This window comes from Rhinolophus sinicus, linkage group LG12, assembly GCF_036562045.2.
Source record: "Rhinolophus sinicus isolate RSC01 linkage group LG12, ASM3656204v1, whole genome shotgun sequence".
NCBI lineage: Eukaryota > Metazoa > Chordata > Mammalia > Chiroptera > Rhinolophidae > Rhinolophus > Rhinolophus sinicus.
The window spans coordinates 47,525,250-47,553,219 of NC_133761.1; the positions used below are offsets into that span (position 1 = coordinate 47,525,250).

The window sequence follows — 27,970 nt, forward strand, 5'->3', positions numbered from 1 at the left end:
GGTTTTATTCTGGGGGTGGGGGTAAAGAGCATTGAAAAATGTTTAGGGAGGAGGTGGCATGCTTAACTGTGCTTTGGAAAGAAGCTCTGCTTTTGGTGTGGGTGGAGGACAATGAGCTTGGAGGAGGCAGAAACCCAGGGAGGGGACGCAGGTGGCCCAGGTGAGAGTTGGTGCTTGCCACGCAGTGGGGATGGAGAGACGTGACTGCTAGAGATGTCCTGGAGTTTGCGTGGGACATGGGAGAGAGGTGGGGTGAGTGTGGGCTGCTCTCTGGTTCTGGTGTGGACACCTGAGGGGATGGTGGTCAGTCGTTCTCTGGTGTAGAGAATGGAGGGGGGGGAAGTAGGGATTATATAAATAGGGATAGATTATCTCAGGAGTGGGACACATTAATTTTCACCTGCACATTTAAAATTTAGAGTTAAAATTTGTAACTGTAGATTTCATTTCTAGAGTTACACATTTCAATAAGTATATATCATATGTGCTCTTGTGTAAGTCACCAGAAAGAAAAAATAATTATTTTTCATTTGGCGGCTCCTGAAGACTTGAAAAAAATTCTTGCTTGTGTTTACATACTTTCCTGTGAAATTTATAGAACTGGTAATTATTCCCATGGAGTAATTTGTTCCCTGATAGCATCTGTATGTCATCTAGGTGCCACCACAGCAGTAACGCCTCTGTAATTTAGCTTTTAAGAAGATAAAAAACCTAATTACTAATGCAATGATACAGGACATCTTTCTCCTTAATTCATTCCTAAAATTTTGAATTGACTTGAGTCTGATTGCTAATACACACTTTCAAGGGGTCCTAGGAAAAACACCTGTTTTATGCTGCCTGACTTTGCTAAGGTAGTGGAGTGATTGGTGACAGCAGGAATGCACTGACATGGGTGAAACAAAGAGCTGGCACCACCTCAAAGTTTATATCAGCCAGTCTGTTGTTAAGTGAGGTCTCTGATCAGTGTGGCTCTAAACACATGCAAATTATAACACTTGAAAACTAAGTCCTCACTGTACTCTTCTTACATAGGATTCATTTTAATATACAAAACACGTGGAGTGTCTGCCACGTGCCAGGAGTGTTCTAAGTGCTAGGGATGCATCAAGGAACAGAAGAGACTAAAAGACCCGGGCCTTTGGTCTTACACGCTAGTGCAGGGAGATAGTCGGTAACCAAATAAGAATTGAGCCTGTTAGCAGGTGGTAAGTGTTATGGACACACACACACAAAAAGAGTAGCCTGGATGAGCAGATTGTCAGACTGGGAAGGTGGGCAGCATAAAGCTCAGTGAGAAAGTATGATTTAAGCAAATGCTAGAAGTTGCCAAGGGGGCGAGCATGCGGTTATCAGGGTAGAGTAGGCATGGATGCTGAGTCAGGAACGGTGCCAATCAGCAGAGCCCAGATAATGCCAGGTTTCAGCACTGACCTCAAACTTCACTGTGCCTGGGCGATCACCGAGGCAGCTCTGCTGGGTGCGGACCTGGGAGACTGTTACATGCCAATTTCCTGTCCTGTTTCAGGTTAGAGATGACAATAAGAGGCAGCATCCGTGTCTGGTGGAGTTCTCCAAGCTGCCTGAGCAGGAACGCAACTACAATTTACAGATGTCGCTCGAGACCCTGAAGTGAGTCCCTAACTTTTCTTATTTCCCAATCTTCCTCACTTGAAAGAAACAGGTATCAATATACTTGAATTCAGCTATGGAGTTATTTTAATTCCAGTTAGAACTTTTCATAATGCATAGGTGGATTGGATCAGTTTTGTTGGGAATTAGACTTTGACACTGTTCTTTTATGTCTTTGTGCTGTATAAAAGCTTTTTATATAGAGTGTTCTACAAATGTTTATGGATGTTATGTAATACAAGTGTTCTGTGATCCCATAAAGTGTTTGGAGTGTGGGCGGTGGATCAGTTCAGTCACAATTGTTACTGAGTTGAAATGACATGTAAAGATGTTAAGAACAGTGTTTAGAAACTATTATACCAATTTAAGGAAGCAACTTATGTCTGTTCAATCTAATTGATAAAAATGGAGGCTTATACATCAAACTTTGTGATGTTTTTGTCCTTTCCAATCTCAGGATTTTTTTGGTATCCTTTCTCTTACAGTGTCAAGTGCCCCCCATAACACAAACAAGATGTGAGCGTCATCCTTGACACTTCTCTTCCCTCCCCAAGGCTTTCCAGTCATCTTTTCATCAGCCTATGCCTTTTCTTTTCTTCTATCACTAATGATGTTGTTACCACCCCATCACCTCCAGCATACCAGTGCTGTACCTCCCTAGCTTAAGCTGAAACCATTATTCCCCACCTGAAACCATAATACCCCCCTAATAGATCCAGTGATACACTCAATTCAGGAGAAAGTAAAAACACAACAAACTGAGAAAAATATTTGCAACTCATGTCTCAGACATTTGAAGAGCTCCTAAAATGCAACAATGGAAACTAAATCTAGTAGAGAAGTGGACTAAGAATATTTTCACAGAAAAAAGGTATAAGTATCTCTTAAGCATATGAAAAAGGTGCTTAAACACATTAATTGAAGAAAAATGTAAATTAAAACTATAACGAGGTAACTTTTTAAACTATTAATTGATAAGTTCAAGCAGTTTAATAACTCATGTTGGAAAAGGTGTGGGAAACAGGCAGTGTCACACATTGCTGGTAAGAATATAAATCATTACCATCCCTATAGACAATTGGCAATACTTGTCACACTTTAAAATGTACATACCCTGTGACCCAGTACATCCACATCTAGGAATTTATCCTACAGACGAAGGATATAGTCCATGTATTAAATGTATGAGGCTGTTCCTGGCAGCACTGTTTGTGATACCAAAAGACTGAGCAGAGAATTGCTTAAAAACATTATGACACATCCAACTAATGGGACATTTCAGAGCTGTTGAAAAATAAAACAGCTTTATAAGAAAGGACAGTATTTCATAGTTATATTGTAAAGTCAAGATAGCAACTTGCAGAGAACTCGCTCTCATGTATACCCATTGCGTAAATGGAAAAATACACACACATACACACACACACACACACACACACACACACACACACACCTGCCTTAATATGCACAGACTCTAGTAGGACATACAAGATTGGTAGCATTCAACGCTTTTAGGTAAAGAACAGGACTAGAAAGCGAAGGGACTGGAGGCGACTTTTCAGTTTTTATTTTTGTGGCTTTACAATATTCGTTCTTACTCATTACTCAGAAGTAAATATAAATAAATGTTCCTTTTGCTTTTAGAAAAAGACTTCCGTTTTCCTACTGGGTGGACTGTTACACCTTATTCCTACTTGCAATTCCATTGGATTACTCTGGACACAGGGAAAGAATTGTGCTTATCTCTTGTTTTGTTTTCCAGGACTTTGCTGGCGTTAGGATGTCATGTGGGCATATCAGATGAACATGCTGAAGAAAAGGTGAAAAAGATGAAGCTACCCAAGAAGTAAGTTTCACGTCTAACAGTATTCAATGGTCCACGCATTAATTTGAGCACCCAGATAACTAGTGACTGAGACCGAGAGACCTTCCTGACGCTTACACTATAAAATTCAGATTCAGAATTTAAGCTTGCTGTGCTACATTAGGGCTACATCAAGACAGTAGTGTGACAAAAATCTCTGTCACATTGACAGAGGATATGAAGCTAAGAAAATAGTTGGGAGGATGTTATGAAAAGCGTGTTATTTTCCTTGTCTTTGTGTATGTGTGGTGAACACGTGTCCATGTTTATACTGATTTGGTTTGGTTTTCCACTTTCCACCAAAAACTATTTATAATTTTATTTGCTTTTACAAACAAAGTATATTTTAGGAATAGTTATGAGGTCGGCATTATTACCCCCATTTTAAGATGAGAACACTGAGGCCAGGAATGCTATTGGAGGGATTTTGTCTGCTGTGTAAATAGGGTCACCTCTGTGAGCCTCTTCACTTCTCAAAACTCAGCTTTGTCATCTGCTGACAGGTATTAATAATAACAATTTCATAGAGAAGTTTTAGGTGTTAAATGAGAAAGTGCTTAATAAATAATAGCTGGTTTCATCTTATTGTTTTTTTCTTTATTTTAATTTAAGTATTCAGGCCACTTTTTTAGTCTCCTGCATCATAAATAGGAGGTCTGGAAATGTGTTAAGTAATAATAGTGTATTTCCTGGGCAAATGCAAATTCATGCAGGTCCTCTACTTCAATAAACATTTTTACTCACGTGCACCACTAAAAAAAAAAAAGAAAGAAAAAAAATTCCAAAAAAATACATCTTTCACATTTTTAGCTTCTAGTTTTTTTAAGTTTAGTTCCAAAGGAGACTATTTATGGCATATTTCACATAGTTATATTTTGAAATGACACTTTTGTGTCATTTTTTAGTGTATCTAATAAAAGGAGATACTCAGCAATTAGATACATACCATTATCTATTTAAAATCTACATGTAAACTTGTTAATAATAGAAAATTTAACATCATTTTTTCTCTTTGAATTGTATTTCCAATCCATTTACCCTACATAATATTACCCTATTAAAATATATTTTGATTGATCACCGTATCATACTTCTTTATAACCCAGTGTATATCTAAATTGAATTTTTAACTTTTATTTTTTTGTTTTCTGTGAACATAGTCATTATGTGTTGAAATTTTTCTTCTGAATTATTATAATTATTTTTGGTATACAAGTATTCAAAGCAACATAATTTTTGCCAAAAATCAATATAAAAAAGTAAGATATAGTTGGAAGTAGCTCATAATGAATGGATTCATCTATTTTTCCAATTACATATCCATGTATAAATAGTATTTATTGATAGAAAGGGACAAGTTACAGAGTCAGTTGCATTCTTTGTTCACATAAATAATTTTTTTGTTAAAAAAAAAAATCATTCAGTCCGGTGAACCAAAATTTCGTTATCAAAAGCTATGTTTAATGATCAATCATGTGACAACTCAGTTGTGTCCTTGTTTAATTTTATAAAAGCAAAAACTGGAACCTACCTTACTTGAGAAAGAATTCATTATCCTCTCATTGAAGTAACCCACTCTCTCAGTTTTTTGGAAAGTATAACAGAAAGGCATTAGTAAGGCTAAACCCACCCCCCCCCCCCAGGTAGTAGAATCTGAAAAGGCTATGTACTGTATTAGTCCAAATATATGAGATTCTAGAATACGCAAAACTATGGAGACAATAAAAAGATCAATGGTTGCCAGGGGGTAGGGGAAGAGAGGTTAATGGGTAGAGAAAACAGAATTTTTAAAGTGAAAATACTCTGTATGACACTATAATGGTTGATACATATCACTGTACATTTTTCCAACACATACAATACACAACGTCAAGAGTGAGCTCTAAAGAAAACTATAGGTTTTGGATGATAATGTGTGTCAGTGTGGGTACATCAATTGTAACACATATACCATCTGATAGGACTATTGTAGCGGGGGAAACTGTGTAGATGGGGCAGGAGGTATATCAGATGCCTCTGTACCTTCCTCTCAATTTTGCTGTCAATCTAAAACTGCTCCAAAAAATAAAGTATTAAAAAACAAATCAAAACCAAAAAAATTCTTGGGTCAATATATGGAATTTATCTTCCATAAAACTTAATTGGTAAAGCCATTTTTTACTGTCAAAACAATCATCTCCAACAGAATATCTCTGGTCAGAAAAAGTCTGGCTCCTTTTTTGTTGTTGTTGTTGAAACAAATAGTTTGTTAAATGTCTTTATGTCAACCACCTCAATTCTGATTTCTAAATCTGAGATAGATAGATAGACTGATAGATAGATAGGGCACAGGGTTTGCAGTAAGTTAGTCTCATTGGGGAATTAAGGACTCTATTTCTTCCTTAATTAATTAATTTATTTATTTTTACTGAGACTTTTTATTTGTGTTGCCAAGTAACTATCCATTATTTGAGAATAGATCAGGAAATGGAAAAAGTGAGTTTGTTAAATGAAAGCTGTACTCAAACCTGCCAACAGTCTATTATCTAAATGTGCCATGAGACTCCGTTTTATTCTTACTCTATTGGCAAAAGTTAAGGAACCTGATAATAACAAGTATTGATATGGATGTAGATCAGCACAACCTAAATGATTGGAGTGATTTTACAAACATTTTTAAAGCAATTTGGCATCATTGTGTAAAATTAAACATTTGCACATGTTACCCAGCAGTTTCACTATTTAGACGTATGCTCTAGAGAAAGTCCACACGAACAAACAGGAAGCTATTATTCCCAAAAATATTATTGTAACAGCATAAAAATAAGAGAAAGTTCAGAGGGAATGGGAGGGATGTTATTCAGTAGGAAGATGAATTATGTTGGATGTAGTCACATAAGAAAATGAATGATTTACTGTTATAAATGACAGCATAGATGAACCTAAATAATAATTTCAAGAATGGATAAAAATATATCACACAAGGCTGTGAGTTGAGAGGAGCACACATATAGGAACAATGTTGTTAGTAATGTTCTAATTCTTAATGTAGTGATGGATTAATGGAGTTCATTTTATTATAATGCTTTAAAGCATATTCTTTTGTGTGCATGAAGAATGGTTATTTTGGAAGTCCTAGCCAAAGCAATCAGACAAGAAAAAGAAGTAAAAGACATCCAAATTGGAAAGGAAGTGTAAAACTGTCATTATTTACAGATGACATGATACTGTATAGAGAGAACCCTAAAGACTCCAGAATAAAACCCTATTAGAACTGATGAATGCATTCAGTAAAGAAGCAGGATACAAAATTAATATTTAGAATTTGGTTGCATTTTTATACACCGATAATGAATTATCAGAAAGAGAAATTAAGAAAACAACCCTGTTTACAATTACATAAAAAAACAAAATAAATAAAAAAAAAGAATAAATTAAACCAGAGAGGTAAAGAACCTGTACTCAGAAAATTATAAGACATTGAAAAAAGAAATTGAAGAAGGTGCAAATAAAATTTACATGGAACCACAAAAGACCCCGAATAACCACAGCAATCTTGAGCAAGAACAAAAGTGGAGGTATCACGTTTCCTGATATCAAACTATACTATAAGGCTATATTAATCAAAGCAGCATGGTACTGGCATAAAAACAGACACATAATCAATGGAACAGAATAGAGATCACAGAAATAAATCCAGACCTATATGGTCACTTAATCTATGATAAAAGAGGCAAGAATATACAGTGGTGTAATGACAGTTTATTCAATAAATAAGGTTGGGACTGGACAGATACATGTAAAAAATGAAATGAAACCACCTTCTTATACCATATATAAGAATAAAGTAAAAATGGATTGAAGACTTCAGTGTAAGACCTGAAGCCATCAAACTCCTAGAAGAAAACATAGGCAGTAAACTCTCTGAGATTGTTCTTAATCTTCTTTGTGATCTATCTACTTGGGAAAGGGAAACAAAAGAAAAAAATAAACAAATGGGACTACATCAAACATAAAAGTTTTTGTGCAGCAAAGGAAACCATCAACAAAATGAAAACACAGTCTACTGAATGGGAGAAGATATTTGCCAATGATACATCTAATAAGGGGTTAATATCCAAAATTTATAAAGAACTCATAAAACTCAATACCAAATAAAATAAAATAAAATAAAATAAATCCAATTAACAAATGGGCAGAGGACCTGAAGAGACATTTGTCTAAATAGGACATACAAATGGCCAATAGACATATGAAAAGATGCTCAACATCACTAACCATCAGAGAAATACAAATTAAAACCACAATGAGATGTCATCTCACATCTGTCAGAATGGCCCTCATCAATAAATCAACAAGCAGTGTTGGTGAGGATGTGGAGAAAAGGGAACCCTTGTGCACTGTTGGTGGGAATGTAAATTGGTGCAGGCCTATGGAAAACAGTATGGAGTTAGAACTACCTTATGACCAGCAATTCCACTTCTTGGTATTTATCTGAAGAAATCCAAAACACTAATTTAAAAACATATATCCACCCCTATGTTCACTGCAGTGTTATCTACAATACGCAAGATAGGGAAGCAACCTAATTCATCAATAGATGACTGGATAAAGAAGAGGTGGTACATTTATACAATGGAATATTACTCAGCCAAAAGAATGAAATCTTACCATTGATGACAACATGGTTGGACCTAGAGTATAATTTGCTAAGTGAAATAAGTCGGACAGAGAAAGACAAATACCATATAATCTCACTTATATGTGGAATCTAAAGAATAACATAAACAAACAAAGAAAACAGAAACAGACTCATAGATACAGAGAACAAACTGATGATTCCCAGATGAGGGGAGGTTTGGAGAGCTGGGTGGAAAAGGTGGAGGGATTAAGAAGTACAAATTGGTAGTTACAAAATAGTCACGGTGATGTAAAATACAGCATGGGGCATATAGTCAATAATTTTGTAATAACTATGCATAGTGTTAGGTGGGAACTAGGCTAATTGGGGGGATTATTTCTTAAGTTATATGAATATCTAACCACTGCGCGTATACCTGAAACTAACATAAAATAATATTGAATGTCAACTGTAATTGAAAAAAGAATATTTATTTTAAAAAATAAAAATATCCTGACAGATATAAATCCAGATATGATTTAACTTATATATGGAATCTAAAAACAAAAACAAAACAAAAACAGACTCATAGAAACAGAGACCAAAGGTGTGGTTACAAAAAGGGAGGAGGTGGGGAGATGGGTGAAAAGGTGAAGGGGATTATAGTCAACAATATTGTGATTGGTTTGCGTGGTGACAGATGATTACTAGAATTAGTGGGGTGATCACATTGCAAGGTATAAAATGTTGAATCACTATATTGTATACCTGAAGCTGGTATAATATAAGATTGTATACCAATAATACTTATGTAATTAAAAAAGTAAAAAAGAAAGAAAGAAAGAGATAACCTTAAAAAACTTTAAAAAAAATAGATTAAATTTTCCAGGTAAGATACAGAGATTGTCAGATTGGATTTAAAAAGATAACTCAAGTTGTACACACCTCACAAAAATAACACCCATCTAGAGCAAACTATCAAGAAATTCTGGACATAAAAAAGTTGAAAATAATAAGAATATGACTTACCAAGCAATATTACTCAAAAGAAACTTTTTAAAGACAAAATAGTTCTGAAAGCAAAATTAAGAAAAGGTCACTGTATAAAGTTAAAAACAAACAAACAAACAAACATGCTGTAACTACTCATGTGTGTACCAAATAAAACAGCTTCAAGAAAATCAAAACAGCAAAATATTAATAGGCTTTTCAAAATAGACAAATGTACATTCACAGTGGTAGTTCATAATACAGCTCCCAGAAACTGAGATGTATAATAGGCAAATATTAATGAAGATTAATAAACATTTAAACCTCTACAAATTAAATGCTTGGCATATATAGAACACTGCACATACAGAACTTTTGTAAAATTTAACATTCTTTACAACATAAGGACATTGATATCATAAAGATCATAGTCACTGAATCAGAAGGAATGAAAGCAACAACCAAAAATACATATAAAGCCATGACATATTTAGAAATTTTAAAACATAGTTCTAAATAGCTTGTGGATCAAATGTATCATCATAAAAATTTAAAAACACAAGAATGGAAAAGGAAAAGACTTCATATCAAAATATATGGATTAAATATATAAATCAATACTTGGAGAAAGCATGTTTTAATAATGAGGGAAAAAAAACCTCTGAAAAGATTGATGAAAGAAGAAAGAAAGATTTACTTTAGCAATTTTAGGAATATTTTCAGGAGAGACAGCAAAATGCAATACATTTATGCCAAAATTTTCTACAGTTAAATGATGTGGACAGTTGTGTAGAATAATATTAAAAATGACCCAAGAGGAAAGAAAATGTTAACATAGCTATAACTATTAAAGGAATTGGATTAATAATTTAAAATCTACACATACACACCCAACGATTTTTCTATTGATTTCTACCACATACTTAAGAATGTTAATCTCGAATGAAAAAGAAACAGCACTTCACAGCTTATTTTTGAAGAATAATATAACCTTGATACACAGCTCAGATCACGGCAAAATGAAAAAGGAAAATTACAATCTAGTCTCACTCACAAGCATAGATGCAAAAACACTAAGGAAAAGATTAGCAAACTCAACCTAGTACTTTATTACAAAAGTATATTATGTGCATGCTGAGTTTTTTTCCAGTAATAAAAAGATGTGTGAAAACTAGAAAATGTCTCTTTAGCACTTACCTGTTATTAAATTAACACAGAACATAGTGGGTCAGAAACTGGTCACCTGTACATTTCACTGAGAAATAAGTGTTAGTGTTAAGTAATGAAAAAGCATCTTAGAATCGTTGGAGAGGCTTCTAAAACTGCTCAATTCTCTTTCCCCCTCCCCACCTTCTTACCCCAGTGCTGTGGAGTCACTCAGTGGAGGGGTCCACGGAATTGCTCAGGCATAATGAGGCAGATAAAGGGCTAAGAATGACATCTCGATGCATACATGTATATATACCTTTAAAACGACTTTCTGGAATGAATGCTTAGATGATGCTGAGTATGTGGAACCACATCATAGAGACACAAGCACATGGACACAATTCAGCTTATATAAATATTTACTGAAATGAGAAACGGTGTCACAAATACAGTTGGATTTTTCTTCTGAAATGGTGAGGCACTGTGATTCAGAAGGAAAAAGAAAACAAGTTTATACACTCTTTATATGTGTAGTGAGTAAATTTCACAGACCACAAATTAAAAAAATATGCTAATATGTCATGTTCTTCATTTTCACTGATTACGTTCTATTTCCTAAAATTGCTAAAGTATTTAAACCCAATGGGCCTTGTAGCCAGACAGCAGCTTGGTCATAGAAATTTAACCTGTTTGTTCAGCACAAACTCAATTAAAATTATGTTCTCTGTGTTTATTCTCACCTTTAAGTGTTGATTCAAATGTCATCTCCTCAAAACGCCTTCCTTGGCCTTTTAAAAATTGTATCCTATATAAAATTGTACTTCCTCTCACGCCCCTTTTGCTACTTCATTTTTCCACACAGCACTCCCATCTTCAAACACACCATTATTTTATGTTTATTTTGTTTTCTGCCTGGTTCTTTTCAGAACATGATTCTATAAAGATACAGGTTTTTTTTTCTTGGTCTGTATTATTCAAGGACCAGTTGCAGAATGAATGTTTGTTGTTGAATTTGAATTCAAGGTTTATCCCCTGTTACTCACGGGGCTACATAAGTTTGGGACACTTGCCTGATGGTGAGGGGACAATGGATCCTTGGTGAATCTCATTGGACTTTGCTGCCATGACTTAATTATGTCAAAGAAAGCCAGAGGTGGACAGAAGGTAAAGCTGTAAATTGAGAGCTCGGCATGGAGCCAGGCTCCATTCTGACTACAAGGACAAGTGAGGCTTTCCAGCCTAGGAGCAGGGTGGGGTCAGTGGACGGAAAATCACTAAGAGGAGACTTTGAGGATAAGGGACTCCGGCAACACTGACTTGATAGGATTCTCGCGAAAGGCAGATCAGGGTGATCAGATATCAAGGGTGGGCTTTTCACTAAAGTGATCCAGCAAGACTCTTGCTGAAACTGGACTGAATGGAGCAGTATGGAGCCCAGGGTCAGAGGCCTAGTAGGAAGGAGGGCTGAGGGGCCTGACGGAGGTTGGGACAAGGCAGGGTCTTGGGTCACCATCTCCCCTGGTGTCTTATGGGATGGGATACATGTTCTGGATTGATCTTCGGTTTTGGTCCACATACTGGGTCTGTCCTCATGTCTGTGAGTCCTCCATTCCTGCTTCTCTCTTGTGGTCTGTGGTGGAGGGAGGAGGGAGAGCTGCCTCTCAGCCTAGACTTGGTTTGTCGCTGTATCTGTTCTGAAGCTGTGCTGCACAAGGGTTTATGAGCTACACATAATTTGTATTATATAATTGCTAATGTGATGACTTTTCCCTGTTATATGAAATTCTGCTTCCCAAGATTTGTTATGGCAATCTTTCATTTATTTCTTTTAAATTGCTGGTAATCAATCTGACACTTTCCTTGAAAGCATTTAGCTTCCAAAATTGATATCAATCACTTTTATTGAAAAGCTCTGTTTTTAGTTCTTTTTCAATCACAAGAAGATAATAGTTCATATTAGCAGTTGATTGATCTTTATGTACCTAATTGAATTGTATTAATAAGATGAAATGGACATTGTTTGCCAAAGTGCATTTATGCATTTTATTTTTAAAAAAAATCTCACTTTGATGTAATCGTTTGATTCTTAGTGACTTTATCAACATGTACTATGAACAAAAATGGATTGATAAATCATTGTTGATATCACTAATCCATATTGGTTTAAGCATTCATGAGTCAGCATATTTTATCAAATACAATAGGTTGAAGTCTATTGATTTAGAAGATATTTGTATTTTTACTATAGAAGATGATTTAAAGTACAGCTGTGGAAATAGGAGTGACTTTAATGAAATGGGGGTAACTTTAATTTGGATAGGATTATCCACTTAAAAGGCTGCTTTACAGTTTAAGTACTTTCTTGCACAGGGTCAGGAAAAATAGTTATGAATTTTCTACATCCAAAAATAAGTGTGAACTAATTATTGTGCTATTTCAAATCAGCAGATGCAAATGCATGTCCGTAGGTTTTCATTGTGATCACAGATTAAAGCAACTCCAGTAGATATTGCATAGAGGAAGAGCGACATATAGAAAATAAGGAGAAATCCTATGCCACTATTATGCAGCTTTACACGTTACCAGACCGCCTTCTACCCTCCTCATTCCATCTGAGATATTGCTGGAAAGTCTGCCCAGAGGGCCGGTTTGCAGGGAAGAATCGTCCCTCTTTTAGCGTGCACACAACCCCCATTCAGGCAGTGGAGACACTCATCAGTTATTTGTAGATTAGTTTCCGAACTTTGCCATATGCCTCTCCTCTGTGACAGCTAGGTGGGATCAGAGCCGCTGGAAAATGAAAGAAGAAAGAGAATTGTGTGCTGTTGTGTGCTGGGCGATTGTGGGGAAAGTCGGCAGGAGGGTGAGAGTAGAGAAGGGAGGGGGGCAAGCACGAAAGACTGATCCTCACTGTTCCTGACGCTGTTTCTAGCTGATAATGTTAAGCTGGGAGATCACACCTGCCAGCCTGAATTCCTGTTGGTGCATTTGAAATGCACTGGGAGCTGTTGCTTGAGAAAACATTTCTCAATTGAGGACTTGTATATATGCTGTGCTTACAGTTTGTAGATTTATTTATTTAAAGACTGGAATTCTATGAAATATAATGATTTGTATGAATGGTTAAAAATCCCAGGTGGCTTCCCTTTAAAAAAAAGAAAAAGATACTGTTAATTACCCAAACATGCAGAGTTCTGATTTAAAAAATTTCTTGTCTGTAAATTTAGTGCATGAATGTAAATTGAATGGCATAGGCAGTAAATAGCCATAATTGTTACAATTGCCAGACTAATGTAATCTACTTCAATAAAACAAAATATTTCTAAGTCTTTTGTCTATAAATGATTTATAAAATATGGATGTCTTATAATGAAATAGGCGTAACTTAGGTAAAGTCAACTTTATTCAACCTCAAAAGTTATTTATTGCTGTAATTCATTGATTCATTCAACATATTTTTATTGAATGTCTGTCACATGTAAGGCACTGTTCTAGGCTCTGGGGATAGCTAGGGACAAAGCAGTCAAACTCGCTGATGTCACAGAGCTTACCTTGTAATGATGCTACACAGAATAATTAAAAGGGTAAAGATGACTTATAATTTTATCTTAAAGAGTGTTTTCTCACATTTGGATACTTTTTTTTTTTTTTAGCTTAGCATAATTGGTGAATTTTCTTCACTTGCACAAAAGGAGAATTTTTGAGATGAAGATGCATGTATCTTTATATTAACTTGGTAAATACAGTTAATTCTTTCAAAAACTATAGGTTGAAAGGCTGCTATCTGCCATGCATTGTTTTAAATATAGTGACAGATAAGTGGGTCAGGGACAGATCCTCATCTCAAGGCACAGTTGATTATAGGGAACACAGTGTGACAGAGAATGAGAGAAAAGCAGCTGGAAAAGAGGCTTTGTGCCAACAGTCATTAAACAGGAGATAAGTGTGTGTGTCTGAATGGAAGAGGGCAATGCTATTGACTGAATGTTATGTGTGTTGAAAATTTTATATTTTCAACTTTATGTTTTTTTCCAAAAGACCAAAACTTTTACTCATGTTAGTTTCCCCTCTCTCCAACTCAAGAGTGTGGATATAGTCTGTGGTACGAGTTCCCTAAAATCCAGGCCTTCATAATGTTTTACATGGTTCTGCCTGGGATTTCCTCATCTCTCTTACCTGGCTTGCTATATTATGTAACTAGGAATGGCAATAGAGAAATAACTTACAAATGCATTAGAACTTTCCTACAGAATAATGAACAGCTAGTATCTGAAAAGACACACAGAGTTATTAAATAAACATTACATTAACACAACATTAGAGAGTTGAAGGAAAATGAGAACTTTGGATGAGAAATCCATCAAGTATTGTAATTGATAACCAATAATTTGATTTATACCATACAAAAGCCTCAACTATTAGGAATGCAAACAGTGATGAGTTCTTTTCAACTTTGAGAGATAGGTGAGTTGTCGCCTTCTGTTTCACTGGTGAAACAATGAAAAACTAAAGATGGTGTGGTCTTTCCACCTAATGAGTTAATTGGCTTGAGTGGAAAGGGCCCAGACTCACTGACTGGTGCTTCAGCAGTGGTTACCACTGTGGTTTATGAAACAGAGTAAGTGGGGCCATAAAAAGACAGGGATTCTTAAGCATTGACTTTTATGGAAAAACCAGTTACATACTGCTTTTGCTTTGGTCTGTAGTTACCAGCTGACAAGTGGATACAAGCCTGCCCCGATGGACCTGAGCTTTATCAAGCTCACCCCGTCTCAGGAAGCGATGGTGGACAAGTTGGCAGAAAATGCCCATAATGTGTGGGCCCGGGATCGAATCCGGCAGGGCTGGACCTATGGCATCCAGCAGGTAGGTGGTGCCACGCTGTGGCATGCAGATTGATGTTTACTGGAGGATTAACTAGCATGATTGTAACAGGAGAGGTTAAATAATGACGACTTAAAAACTCATATCATACAGCTATCTTAATGTACCGATGTGCTAAAACACCTTTAGTGCTGGACTTGAAAATTTTCAGATGACTGTACCTTTGGGTGTTAACGTGAGGTGCACATGAATATTACCAGGGCAATGATTTATAGCGTGCTTTTGTGGCGTTTCTCTCTCTGATGTTGTATTTTAGGAGAAACTCTTGAAATATGAGATGATTGAGATAAAATAGTAATAGAAGAGGCCCACAATTCCACATTCAAAGCCCCTGGGCCCAGATGAATTTCAGAATCCAGATGTTTCTTGGTTTTCAGAGTGGTGATGGGATGGTTTTGCATGTTACCTGGCCCCCTCTGCAGGGCAGCAGACTGTAGCTTCCTATCTGTTCAGCACAGCGTGGGCAGGATGACATCAAGAGGGTAAATAAAGGCTATAAGCAGCCTTGCCTCAATTCAGATCATGTTTTGCCACCCACTGAGTCTTTGTTAAACTTAGTGAAAAATGAGTTTTCGGAGGCTTCTGGATTTCAGAGTCATGGAGCTCTGTGAATGGGGGCACCCGTGGGAGGAGCTAACAGTCGCTGCACAGGGAGGCAGCATAGCAGAGGGGCTAAAAGCAAACTTTAGCCTCCCTCTTGGCGACCACATGCCCTTGGTTGGGAAGGCTATGCAAATTCTCTGTGCCAGTGTTTTCCTCATCAATAAATGAATGAACTTCCTTAAGTACCTTACATACAAGGAAGGCTTATGACAGTCCTGGCACCTAACAACTACTGTGCAACAATTTGCTATTCGTGTAAGAAGCCAGTTACCCTGCCTACAGTTTTTCACATATTTTCTTCTTTAACTCTCACAACAATTCCAGGAAGGATGAACGGTTTTGATTCCCAGGTCACACATGGTGTGCAGGGAGCCTTACAGAGCCATTTACCCAGCACACACGGCGGCAGGTGGTGCAACCAGGTTGGGGTCAACCCTCCTGGCTCCAGAGCCAAAACTCTTCCCTTCCTCGTGGCACTGCCTCTTGCCAGCCCATGGTGGGTGGCCTTTGCTTAAAGATTTTCAGGAATAAGATGGATTATTAGGTATAGATTTCGACTGTGGTTCAGGATGAAGGCTAAATGTTGGTTTGAAAAAAAATGTATGTCTAATCCTTCCAAGCCAGTGATTTTTATCATGTAAGAGTAAAGAAAGCTTGAAGAGCTTTGTTTTACCTTCTGAAATGATATGTTTTTCTGTTGAATTAAACTAACTGTGCCTGATGAGAATGTCGACACTAAATGTGCGTAAGCAGTGTGTGTGTGTGTGTGTGTGTGTGTGTGTGTGAACCTGAACCTCATACCACAGAGGGGTAATGGCTTCACACTGGCTCTCTGCTTGCCTTGAAGACCGCATGGCTCAGTCGACAGGCAGGAGTTCCCCAGGCCTCCACTTCCGGGAGGCCGCCACTTCCTGCGCACGAGGTCCTGTCTCCTCATAAAATCACAGGCTCTGCCTGAGGCGGCCCAGCCCTCATGGGAACCCTTTCTCATTCCCTCTCCCTCCCCATCCCCCCACCACATTCCCCACTGATACCACTCATTGGCTGCATTATTTGAGTGAGTGTTGTCTTTAATTTTCCATCGCCCTCCTGTTAACATAATCCAGTTCAGACTGCAAACTCCTTGAGAGCAGGAGTTCACTTGTTATCTTTTCTCTGTCTCTCTGATATAGTTATTTCATACATGAATATGCATGAAACCCTGGTATCTGCTTTTAACAATCAGATTCCCAGCACACAGCTTCTGAATTTCTATATAGGAAAAATTTGGGGGGCCAAACCATGTTGAAAAGAAGGGGCGCTGTGTACTGCCTTGATGCTGCCAGCACTCTGTTTACACTGCTTGTTTATCTTGGGTTGGCTTTGGAATGGCATCCCCAACACAGCATCCAGATAATTCTGCCTCCGGGTGTCACAGTTGCTCATGCATTCCAGATTAGGTATTTAGTACCAATCATTAGAGAGTGGGAAGCAGAAAGTAGGAACAGTTTTCTTCGCTCCTGCCCAACCAACACTGTGCACCACACAGCTCTTTTTGGAAAAGGTTTGGGAATATCCACAGCCCCCCAGTTCCTCTTCATGTTAAGGTAGAGAATTGAATGTGCCTCTGGAAATTTGAAAGTTTGGCAAAAGCTGCAGCCGAGTCTCAGCAGTGAATGGAAAGAAGTCATCTCTTTTTTAATTTTTTTTTTTTTAGAAGTCATTTCTTAAGTGGTTGTGCCCTGCAGACTTGCAGTCCTTGGTGCCTCTCCACCTCCCATGACAAGAAGTTTTGTACTTCCTCTAAAATTAGGAATCCTTTTGCTATGACAGTAAGATAGCCATTTTTTTACTTTGTCAACACAATTTTAGCCACATTTGAAACTTGGAGCCTCATTTTAATAGACACATTGTGAGTTTTGCAGTTCTGTCAGTACTCCTGGTTTCACTGGTTGATGGAGTCAACTTAATGCATATTTTCAAGCTATTTGAGGTCATAGAATGGCTTTCTTTTGTAGACTGGTTTTTCTATTAATAAGGGATAGCAGCTTACTTTGTTCATTGTCTCAGAATCCTGTGACCAATACTAATTTGCTCTTCTCATAACCAAGACTTGTCAGTCCACTGTGCAAGGAAATGATATGTCCTCTAGTTAGCCCATGGCCTGTGACCATGGCCAATGGAAGATGGTTTGAGGTCCTTCAAGTTGGCTTTTGTTGTTGCTGTGGTTATTGTCACGTTTTCTTCTCATGGAGCGGGATTGCTTTAAATGGATGCAGCCATTCAATTAAATCCTCTTTATATCAATATAGTGTTCCTGTAACTTCTATAGCCTGAGAAGACAAAGGGAATGGGGATAACCAGCTTTGCCCTTCAGGGGCCTTACGTTTAATTTTAATTTACTTTAATTTTAATTTACTTTAATTTTCTTGTATTTACTGCCTCGTTTTCAAAAGTTGTTGAAATTATTTTGATGACCACTCACGTTTTTTTTTCCCTGTAGGATGTAAAGAACAGAAGAAACCCTCGCCTTGTTCCCTACACTCTTCTCGATGACAGAACCAAGAAATCAAATAAAGACAGCCTCCGGGAGGCTGTGCGCACGCTGCTGGGGTACGGCTACAACCTGGAGGCACCAGATCAAGACCACGGTATCTCAGTTTCACTTTGTTTCCCTCTGGTTACAAAATCATGTAGTTGTTTTTCAAAGCTCAATACATGAATAAAAGGGGGAGTACAAGACAGAGTCCTTTAGTATGTAAGTTAGTATGTAGTATGTAGTTTACAGCATTTTTTTTCCCTGAAGGGCATTGAAGGATTAGACCCATCTATCAGTAGAGTGGTTCAGGGCTGCAGTGAGTTTGCAAAGGGAAGAAATGAGTGTAACTTCCCAGAGAGCCTGAGATGAACAGTTAACTCTCTGATTATGATATTGCGCCCCCCTTACCCACCTTCACTCCACCTGCTCTCCTTCAGAAGAGCTGATTTTAGTTATTTATGGGAATAAACTGTAGTGGGAGCTAGTGTTTTCTAAAGCTTCCTTATTTATACTCATTCATGTAGGCAATATTAATGAATTAGTGCAATTGTCTGCTTTAAGGAAAACGCAGAATAGACACTCAATAAATATGTGTTAACTAAATGGATTTTGAAAAGTTCTAGGTATAAAGAGCACATTCCCCTTAAATAATACCTTTTAAGAATGTGGTTTAAAATGAGCACCTTGTTAATTCTCTGCTCCTGTAGCAAGAGTTGATATTGTTGACCTTACGTGAATAGACAGCCAGATAGTTCTCCAGCGAAATGGGTTTATTTGGGAACAACAAGGAATTGTAATTCAGGATACATATGTCGCCCCAATGCCTTCCGGCCACCATGTTTCCTGATGCAACATTGGCTGCCCCTTTTAGTGAGGATTCCGGATTCCTGTACGTGATGTGTTGCTTCTCTCTTGGGGCTTTCCACGTTTGTCTTTCTCTTTCAATAGTTTGATTTTTGTTGAGCTCCTTGTTTGTGAACACTTTCCATCAAATTTGGAAAGTGTTTGGTCATTATTTTTTAAAATATTCTTTCTGCCCTTTTCTCTCTCTCCCCTCCTTTTGAGAATTTCACTGTGTGTAGGTTGACATGTTTCATTTTATCTCACAGGCCTTTGAGGTTCTGTTTATTTTTCTCCATTCCTTTTTGTGTGTGTTTGTTTCTCATTCCTGATAACCTCAATAGCTCTAGCTTCAAGTTCATTGAGTATTTCTTTTCTGCTGGCTCAAACCTGATGTTGAACCCCTCTAGTGAATTTTTAATTTCAGTTGTACTTTTTAACTCCACAATTTCTATAATGTTTTCTGATATCAGTCTCTTCACTGATATTCTCTATTTGGTGAGACATCATATTCATTCTTTCCCTTAGTTCTTTATACATGTTTTCTTTTAGTTCTTTGAACATACTTAAAATAGCTAATTTAAAGTCTGTCTGATCACTTCAACATCTGGGTTTCCTCAGGGACAATTCCTATAAGCCTGCTTCCCCCTGCGAGGCATGCACGAGATGTTTTCTTTCTGTTCGCATCATTGATAGTACGCTGGCAAGGTTCAATCTTACGTGAGCAGTGAATGGTGACGCTAGTGTAGTTAGTAGCTTCCACAGTGGAGGCCAAGATCCTGCTTCTTGTTCACCAGTATACCCTAGCATCAAACAGCATGCCCACCGTGTGGTAGGTGGTGATCTTTATGGAAAATGCATAGGAAGGATTAATTTCCAGTTGGACAAATTAGTGACGGGAGAAAATGGCATCTGAGTTAGATATTGAAGCGATCAAAATGTAAAGGCCAGTTGGGAAGTTCTGGGGAAATTGTGATTTTCAGAACTAGGATGATAAAAATGGAAATTAACAAGTAGATTTGAGAGATTTTTATGGAGTAAAGTAAAATAACTTTGGTGATCACTAAGATAAGACTAAAAATGTTAATTTGTCATTGGCTCTACTGCTTTTGCTGACATTAAAAAAGTTAAGGGCACTAAATTTTGATAGAATTTAATCTAACCCTATGTAATTAATAAGGGTTATAATCTATTTTCTATTAGTCAACAGAATACTTACATGTTACAAATTGAGTATAAAGTCAGTTTTGAATTGTACTGTTTTTGGAGTATTGTTCTAAGTACTATTTTTAAACATTTGAAAAATTAATTTGTTTTTCATTATAAGGTTTTATCAAGGCTTAAATTGCTTAATTAGAAATACGAGCAGGAGGTTAAAAGGATGGCTGGTTAACATCAATAACTTTTTTTAATTAAAGTTTATTGGGGTGACAATTGTTAGTAAAGTTACATAGATTTCAGGTGTACAATTCTGTGTTACATCATCTATTTATATCACATTGTGTGTTCACCACCCAGAGTCAGTTCTCTTTTCATCACCATATGTTTGATCCCCCTTACCCTCATCTCCCACCCCCCCACCCTCTGGTAACCACTAATCTGTTGTCTGTATCTGTGAGTTTCTGATTCTTCATTTGTTTGTCTTGTTCTTTTGTTGTTTTCAGTTTTATATACCAGATATCAGTGAAATCATATGGTTCTTGACTTTTTCTGTCTGACTTATTTCACTCAGTATAATAATCTCAAAATCCATCCATGTCGTCACAAATGGTACTATTTCATCTTTCCTATGGCAGAATAGTATTCCATTTTTTATATATACCACAACTTCTTTATCCATTCATCTATCAAAGGACACTTTGGTTGTTTCCATGTCTTGGCCACTATAAATAAAGCTGCAATGAACATTGGAACACATATATCTTTACGGATAAATGTTTTCAGATTTTTTGGGTAGATACCCAGGAGAGGGATTGCTAGGTCATATGGTAATTCTATTCTTAATTTTTTGAGGAAACTCCACAGTACCTTCCATAGTGGCTGTACCAGTCTGCATTCCCACCAACAGTGTATGAGGGTTCCCTTTTCTCCAACACTTGTTATTATTTGTCTTGTTGATGATAGCCATTCTAACTGGTAAGAAGAGATATCTCATTGTGGTTTTGATTTGCGGTTCTCTGATTAGTGATGTTGAACATTTTTTCATATGTTTATTGGCCATTTGTATGTCTTCTTTGGAGAAATGTCTCTCAGATCCTCTGCCCATTTTTTAAATTGGATTGTTTGTTTTTGTTGTTGTTGAGTTGTATGAGTTTCTTATATATTTTGGGTATTAGCCCCTTATTGGAGGCATTGTTTGCAAAAATCTCCCATTTGGCTGGTTGCCTCTTTATTTTGTCGATGGTTTCTTTTGCTGTGCAGAAGCTTTTAAGTTGGATATAGTCCCCTTGATTTATTTTAGCTTTTACTTCCCTTGCTTTTGAGGTCAAATTTATAAAATGCTCTTTGAACCCAAGGTCCATAAGTTTAGTGTCTATGTTTTCTTCTATGCAGTTTATTGTTTGAGGTCTTATGTTTAGGTCTTTGATCCATTTTGAGTTAATTTTGGTACTCGGTGACAAATAGCAGTCTAGTTTCTTTCTTTTGCAAGTGGCTTTCCAATTCTCCCAGCATCATTTATTGAAGAAGCTGCCTTTCCTCCATTGTATGTTTTTGACTTCTTTGTCAAAAATTGTCTGTCCATATTTATGTGGGTTTATTTCTGGTTTCTCAATTTTATTCCATTGGTCTGTGTGTCTGTTTTTCTGCCAATACCATGCTGTTTTGATTATTGTAGCCCTGTAGTACAAGCCAAAGTCAGGAAGTGTGATACCTCCATTATTGTTCTTTTTTCTTAGGATTGCTTTGGCTATTCGGGGTCTTTTGTGGTTCCATACAAATCTGATGATTTTTTTTGTTCTATTCTTTAAAAAATGCCATTGGGATTTTGATGGGGATTGCATTAAATCTGTATATTGCTTTGGGTAATATGGCCATTTTAACTATGTTGATTCTTCCAATCCATGAACATGGAATGTCTTTCCATTTCTTTGTGTCTTCTTCAATTTCTTTTAAAAATGTCTTAGAGTTTTCAGTATATAAGTCTTTCCCATCCTTGGTTAAGTTTATTCCTAGGTATTCTTTTTGTGGCAATTGCAGAAGGAATTTTTTTTAAAATTTCTTTTTTCTGAGATTTCATTGTTAGTATATAGGAATACATCAATAACTTTTTAATTACATAAATATTCCTAAACGTTTCTAGATATGTGTGAAATTTAAACAGACTAACCTGTCTTCCTTCATATTTTACTATAAATAACTTATAGTTTTAATACATACTTGTGTCTTGGCTGCCCTCTAGTGGCCAATGTTTTAAGTGAATGGTTTGGGTTGCAGCCTTCATAGATTGCTTAGGCCCTGTTGGATCAGTTATCGGTGTGTGAGCATCTCTCTGTGTCAGCATCTTTCAGGGTACTGGGAACACAGTGCTCTTCTGACCTTGCTCTTAATCTCGAGGTGGGTTGTTAAAAGCATAATTCCTGAATTTCTTATTTGAGTACCAACAGCCTTGATAAACTAAGTCCATTAGGAATATATCTGCTGACTTCATTTTTAATGTCAATTATGATTATATTTATTATAACAACATAAAAAATCATTTATATAACATACACCAGCTAGAATTGTCTACCAAACATATATGTATGTAGAGTGTTTAAAATCAAGCAGACCCTAGAATTGCATGTTTGGGGGACAGTTGTGCAGCCCATCAGCTGCATGCCTGGGTGTCTTTGTTCGTTGATTCAATTCGGCAAGTGTTTATAGAGCACTCACTTTATGTCTAGCTGCTCGATGTTACAGGTTTTCAAAAGAAATTTGTTATAGATTACCTGGGTCTCTCTCTGTCTTTTTTTTTTTTTTTAACTTCTGTGGATCTAGATTTTTCATTTAGCATTAGTGTTTTATCAAGAAACAGAGTGTTGAACTGTTGCTTCTTTTTATTTTATTTTATTTTTAAAATTTTTATTGGGGAATATTGGGGAACAGTGTGTTTCTCCAGGGCCCATCAGCTCTAAGTCGTTGTCCTTCAATCTAGTTGTGGAGGGCACAGCTCAGCTCCAAGTCCAGTTGCTGTTTTCAATCTTTAGTTGCAGAGGGTGCAGCCCACCATCCCATGCAGGAATTGAACCAGCAACCTTGTTGTTAAGAGCTTGCACTTTAACCAACTGAGCCATCCAGCTGCCCCTGAACTATTGCTTCTTAAACTGTGGTTGCAAGTTCCCCGAAACTAATGTGAGAAATGCAGAATATGAGCCATGAACCACATGGACATTTGGTGGAAGATCTAATGTGTCTATAAATTGTATATTCATTTCAAGTTCAGATTGAGTGTCATCAGTGAGTGTAAAACTGGAGCAGCAATGTAAGGTCAGGAAAAAAAAACAATAGGATTAAGAAATCCTGCATTGTCACACCTCTTATTGCCACACATTTTCCATATAACCCCGATCCCTTTTTTATTATCCATATTAGTGGAGAGGATTAGTGGCCAATTTTAATACCAAGAGAAATGTGTGTGGGGTTTAAGGAAATCATCTTTCTATGTTTATATGAAGTTGGCCTTCCAACATATTTGACCTAAATCGATATTAAAGTTTGTTTCCTTTCATTGAGCACACTGCATATAAGTGGAAACCCATGTCCTGGAAACATATGAGGAGAAAATGAACGTATGAGTTTTTCAGTAGTTTAGTGTCCACACTTAGAAGATAGTGGTTTTATCTATTAGTGCATACTAGAATATAATGTATCACTTTATTTGCAAATGTTGAAAAAATTAAAAACACGGGTAACTGCCTAAAAGCTTTCTTCTTTCCTGAAACGTAATCTTCAAATGTTTATGTAGTTCACAAATCCTATTCTGTCTCTTACATTACTTTAGGGAAAGTTACAACCATGATTTAAGGAAGCAGCAGATCTGTGTGCTGTTTATTGAGGAAATATTAACTCTGAAAATTTGACTTTTCCTTTTGGCCATATTACGTATTTACAACTATTTTCTATGTAGTAGTAACTGTCAAGTGTCATAATATCTCATCTTTTTTTCCTCAAAAAGTAGTTTTCTCTCATAAAGACCTTTCATAAAGCGTTCCATTACTAAGTAATGGACATGAGGAATTTTTTACCCTTCACCATAGAGATGTTTCTGTCTCTCATTCAGGCCCCTGTCCACCCCCAACCTGAATGTATCAAAAGCAAACTTTTACTCTTCAGAGAATTTTGTATATGCTGTATGCTCCGTGTGGTATTACATGTGTCTTATTTTTAAACTGTATTAGTGCATACCTTTTTTTGTTACATATGCAGAATGCAGTTATTTTAATTAGGATTGCAGTCTTGATGTGGCTTCTTCTGTATATCCTTAGTCATAGGACATCTGTTCAGCTAGTCTTCAGATGGTTCTCTGGGTTGATTGTTCTATATCTTAGTTGTAATTTTTATGTGGTCACAGAAGATGGCAAGCACTGCGTTCACCTACTCTGCCATCTTGACCAGAACCAATGCATTCATTTTCAGTATGATGTTTGAATATGTTACATGATGTGAGTGTGCCTATCTGTGTGCATGAGCCACACATGTAAGGTAGCATTTTGAATTAGAGACCGTCACTGCTGTAGACATGAAAGTTGCTTGGAACAGACTAGGTGGTAAGGTGTGTGCATGTGTGTTGTGGGGGGATGGTGGAAAAAGTGTTGCTTTTCAGAAAGTTAACCCTGTGGTTGAAAGGTTTGTTAGCACATACAGTTCCGCCATACGCCCTATAATCACCCCAAACATCATAAAAAAGCAATAATTCATCATGCCATTAAATTAACTCCTACTATGGAGCTAATTAGGACCTCAGTCAATTTTTCTTTTTTACTTTCATCTTAAATCATTAACGATGACCTAACTGTGTTTATTGGTGACCTTTAGAGCATATCTAGATTATTTTCATTGCTCGAAGTTATTATTAAACTTTTATTATTTATGGTCTTTCCCAACTCTTAAAAGGAGAACAGGTGAACACTAATATTTAACCAGCAGCTACACACTCTGTGCCAGCTCCACAGGCAGAGAGCAGAGAACTCAGCCAGAGGCCACTCCCGGATTCTGCCATCGATAGTTGCGTGACTTTGGTCAGATTACTTCCGTTTCCTTCTCTGTATTTCACCTATATCCATGTCCTGTGAGGTTCAGTTCAGTGCACCCTGTCCCTTTGCACTGTGACTTCTGAGAGCTTCCAGTCTCATGGTCACCCTGGTCCCAGGTTCTGTTTTGCAGCTCTGGCACTCCCAGTGCCTGTGCGTCTTATTTCCTACAGATATTCTTTCCCTTTGCATCACACCAATACCAGTGTTATACTTGACCTTTTATTTTTCCCCCAAATCTCTTAAACACAACATTTGTGTGTGTAGCGCATGCCAGTGATTATGTGGGTAGTGGGAAAGTTTGCCCTCAGCCATCCTGTCTGGGAAATTTGTGGATAGTTATTCTCCGCTATTTATAGTTTTTTCTTTCCCCCTCACTTCCTGGCTGCTTTCCCCCTCTTCTCTTTTACCCACGATGTCCATTCATTTCTTACACAAAGCAGTGTAAATCTCTTATACTCTCTTCTTCCCATCTATGCCCTCATGTTCGTCTCACCTCCCACTACCAAGCCGCCAAGCGGCTGCTAGGTTTTTGTTCTACAGAAAGATAATTCCCTCCTGCAAAGAGGCTAATGCATCAGCATCACCTATACACACCGCGTCTCTGAGGCTTCACAAGCCGCCTCTCCGGTGGAAGCCCTGTGCTCTCCACTTCCTGGTACCTTCTGACAATGGCTGATAATCTAGAGGAAAACAGTTTGTACAATGTGAACCAAGATGAGAATAGAAAGAATCATTAGCATCACCCCTGGAGGTTTAATTACGTACTAAACTTGTGTGATCTCCACCGCCCTCTTTCAGTATCCGGTCCGATGGTCACCAGACTCTCCTTCAATTCACAGCTGCCCGAGCCGACGCGTGCAGCGGCACAGGGGAGAGGTTCCGCATCTTCCGGGCTGAGAAGACCTATGCTGTGAAGGCAGGAAGGTGGTATTTTGAGTTCGAGGCCGTCACTGCTGGAGACATGAGGGTTGGTTGGAGCAGGCCAGGCTGTCAGCCTGATCAGGAGCTGGGCTCCGATGAACGTGCCTTTGCATTTGATGGCTTCAAGGTGAGTGGACGTGGCGATGCACCAGACGTCAGGGCCTGCAGGCTCCCCCACGGCCATGGCCACGGTGGTGCTTCCCTTGAATTTCCTTTGGGTAGTACAGTAACACCAGCACCTTCCAGAGCACAAATTTGGAAAACTAGTTCCTAGGAAAGCTTTTGCCCTTGTTGTCTCAAAACATTGTTCTCCACCCCACAAATACAGTGAAATTGTTATAAAAAAGATGAATCACCCTGGTCTACCAAAAGTGTGAAAAATACATATACTAATTAAAAATGCATACACTTTGACACAGCAATTTCATGGAAGAAATTATCCTCAAGCAATAATTAATGATAGGCACAAACATTTAATAACTGCAAGAATACCTAAGGCTATGTGGTTTATAATCACCAAAATTTTTCATTTTCTACAGTGTTAGTAACTTTCATTTCTTAAGCTGGGGGAATGCTGGTCAGGTGCTTATTTTATTATTTATTTATACATTATATACATGTTTAAGGATTATTTTATCTTTAATATTTAATATTTAAATATTTAAAATAAAAATATGTACATATGAACATAGCCAAAATAGAATAATAACAGTCAGTTGGGGTTGATAAAATTATACATATTTTATTGTTTTATCTTATTTTTATTCTCAGAATTTCTTCAGTGAATTTGTATTCTTTTTCACATGAAGGAAACATTTAATTAAAAAAGAAAATTAGAATAAATAAGCAATAATGTAGAGATTTGATAATTGGATACTCAGGTATGTATGTGCGGGAAAGCATTTCTAGGCTAGAAATTAGTATTATGTCTTCAAGGACAACTGACCCACTTTGCTCTGAAACATGACATTTCCTGAATCCTGTTTTTTATTTCAGATAGAAAAATTTAGCACCTTTTGATACCTAATTTAGTTAAATAGATTTTTCTAAAAAGTACAATATATTGTACTTGAGAAGAATCTTATTGTTTTCCATTGGTGACTATATCCCACTACACATCAGTTCACAATGGAGGTGATGCTTAAGGGGAAAGTTAAAGATGTACCTGACAAAATAATTAATATAACTAATTTTGTATCTATAAATCAGTAGAAAATACTATAGATTCAAAAGTCACATTTATCACATTATATTTCAAATGTATTAGATTGGTGCAAAAGTAATTGCAGTTTTTGCAATTATTTTTAACCTTTTAAACTGCAATTACTTTTGCACCAACCTAATATTTATAATACAAGGTTTCAGCTATCTTTACAAAACAGTGTTGGTATCTACATTCAATCTTTAGCTTGTATTTCAGCAAACATATAAAGAATATTTTTAGATTTGATTTGAAGCTTTTTGTTTGTTTGTTTGTTTGTTTGTTTGTTTGTTTTTATGCTGAAATACTTCTAGATTTCTGTTTTGTTAAAGTATTGGTGCCATTGATTCCAAAGAATGAAATTTTATTTTGAAGTAGATGAAAATGCAGTTGTCATTTTTACTGATATATTCTCAGCTTATAATTCTTGGTATTTTGGGGCGTAGAGAAACATAACCCATATCCTTGGAAGCATTCATTGTAGGGAGAAACATTAATTTCTAAGGACAGTTTTTCTCTTAATAGAAAGTATGTG

At 37.0% G+C, this 27,970-nt stretch overlaps 1 protein-coding gene across 12 annotated transcripts in view; it reads left to right on the plus strand.

The window, feature by feature from the left end:
- Window positions 1-27,970, plus strand: part of RYR2 (ryanodine receptor 2) — a 567,150-nt gene that overhangs the window by 338,217 nt on the left and 200,963 nt on the right. For all 12 annotated transcript variants that reach the window (XM_074316777.1, XM_074316766.1, XM_074316767.1 and 9 more), the window contains 5 exons: window positions 1,529-1,632; window positions 3,395-3,478; window positions 14,942-15,101; window positions 18,205-18,352; window positions 26,153-26,361. In XM_074316777.1, coding sequence (XP_074172878.1) covers window positions 1,529-1,632; window positions 3,395-3,478; window positions 14,942-15,101; window positions 18,205-18,352; window positions 26,153-26,361 — 705 coding nt within the window. The remainder of the gene's footprint in view (window positions 1-1,528; window positions 1,633-3,394; window positions 3,479-14,941; window positions 15,102-18,204; window positions 18,353-26,152; window positions 26,362-27,970) is intronic.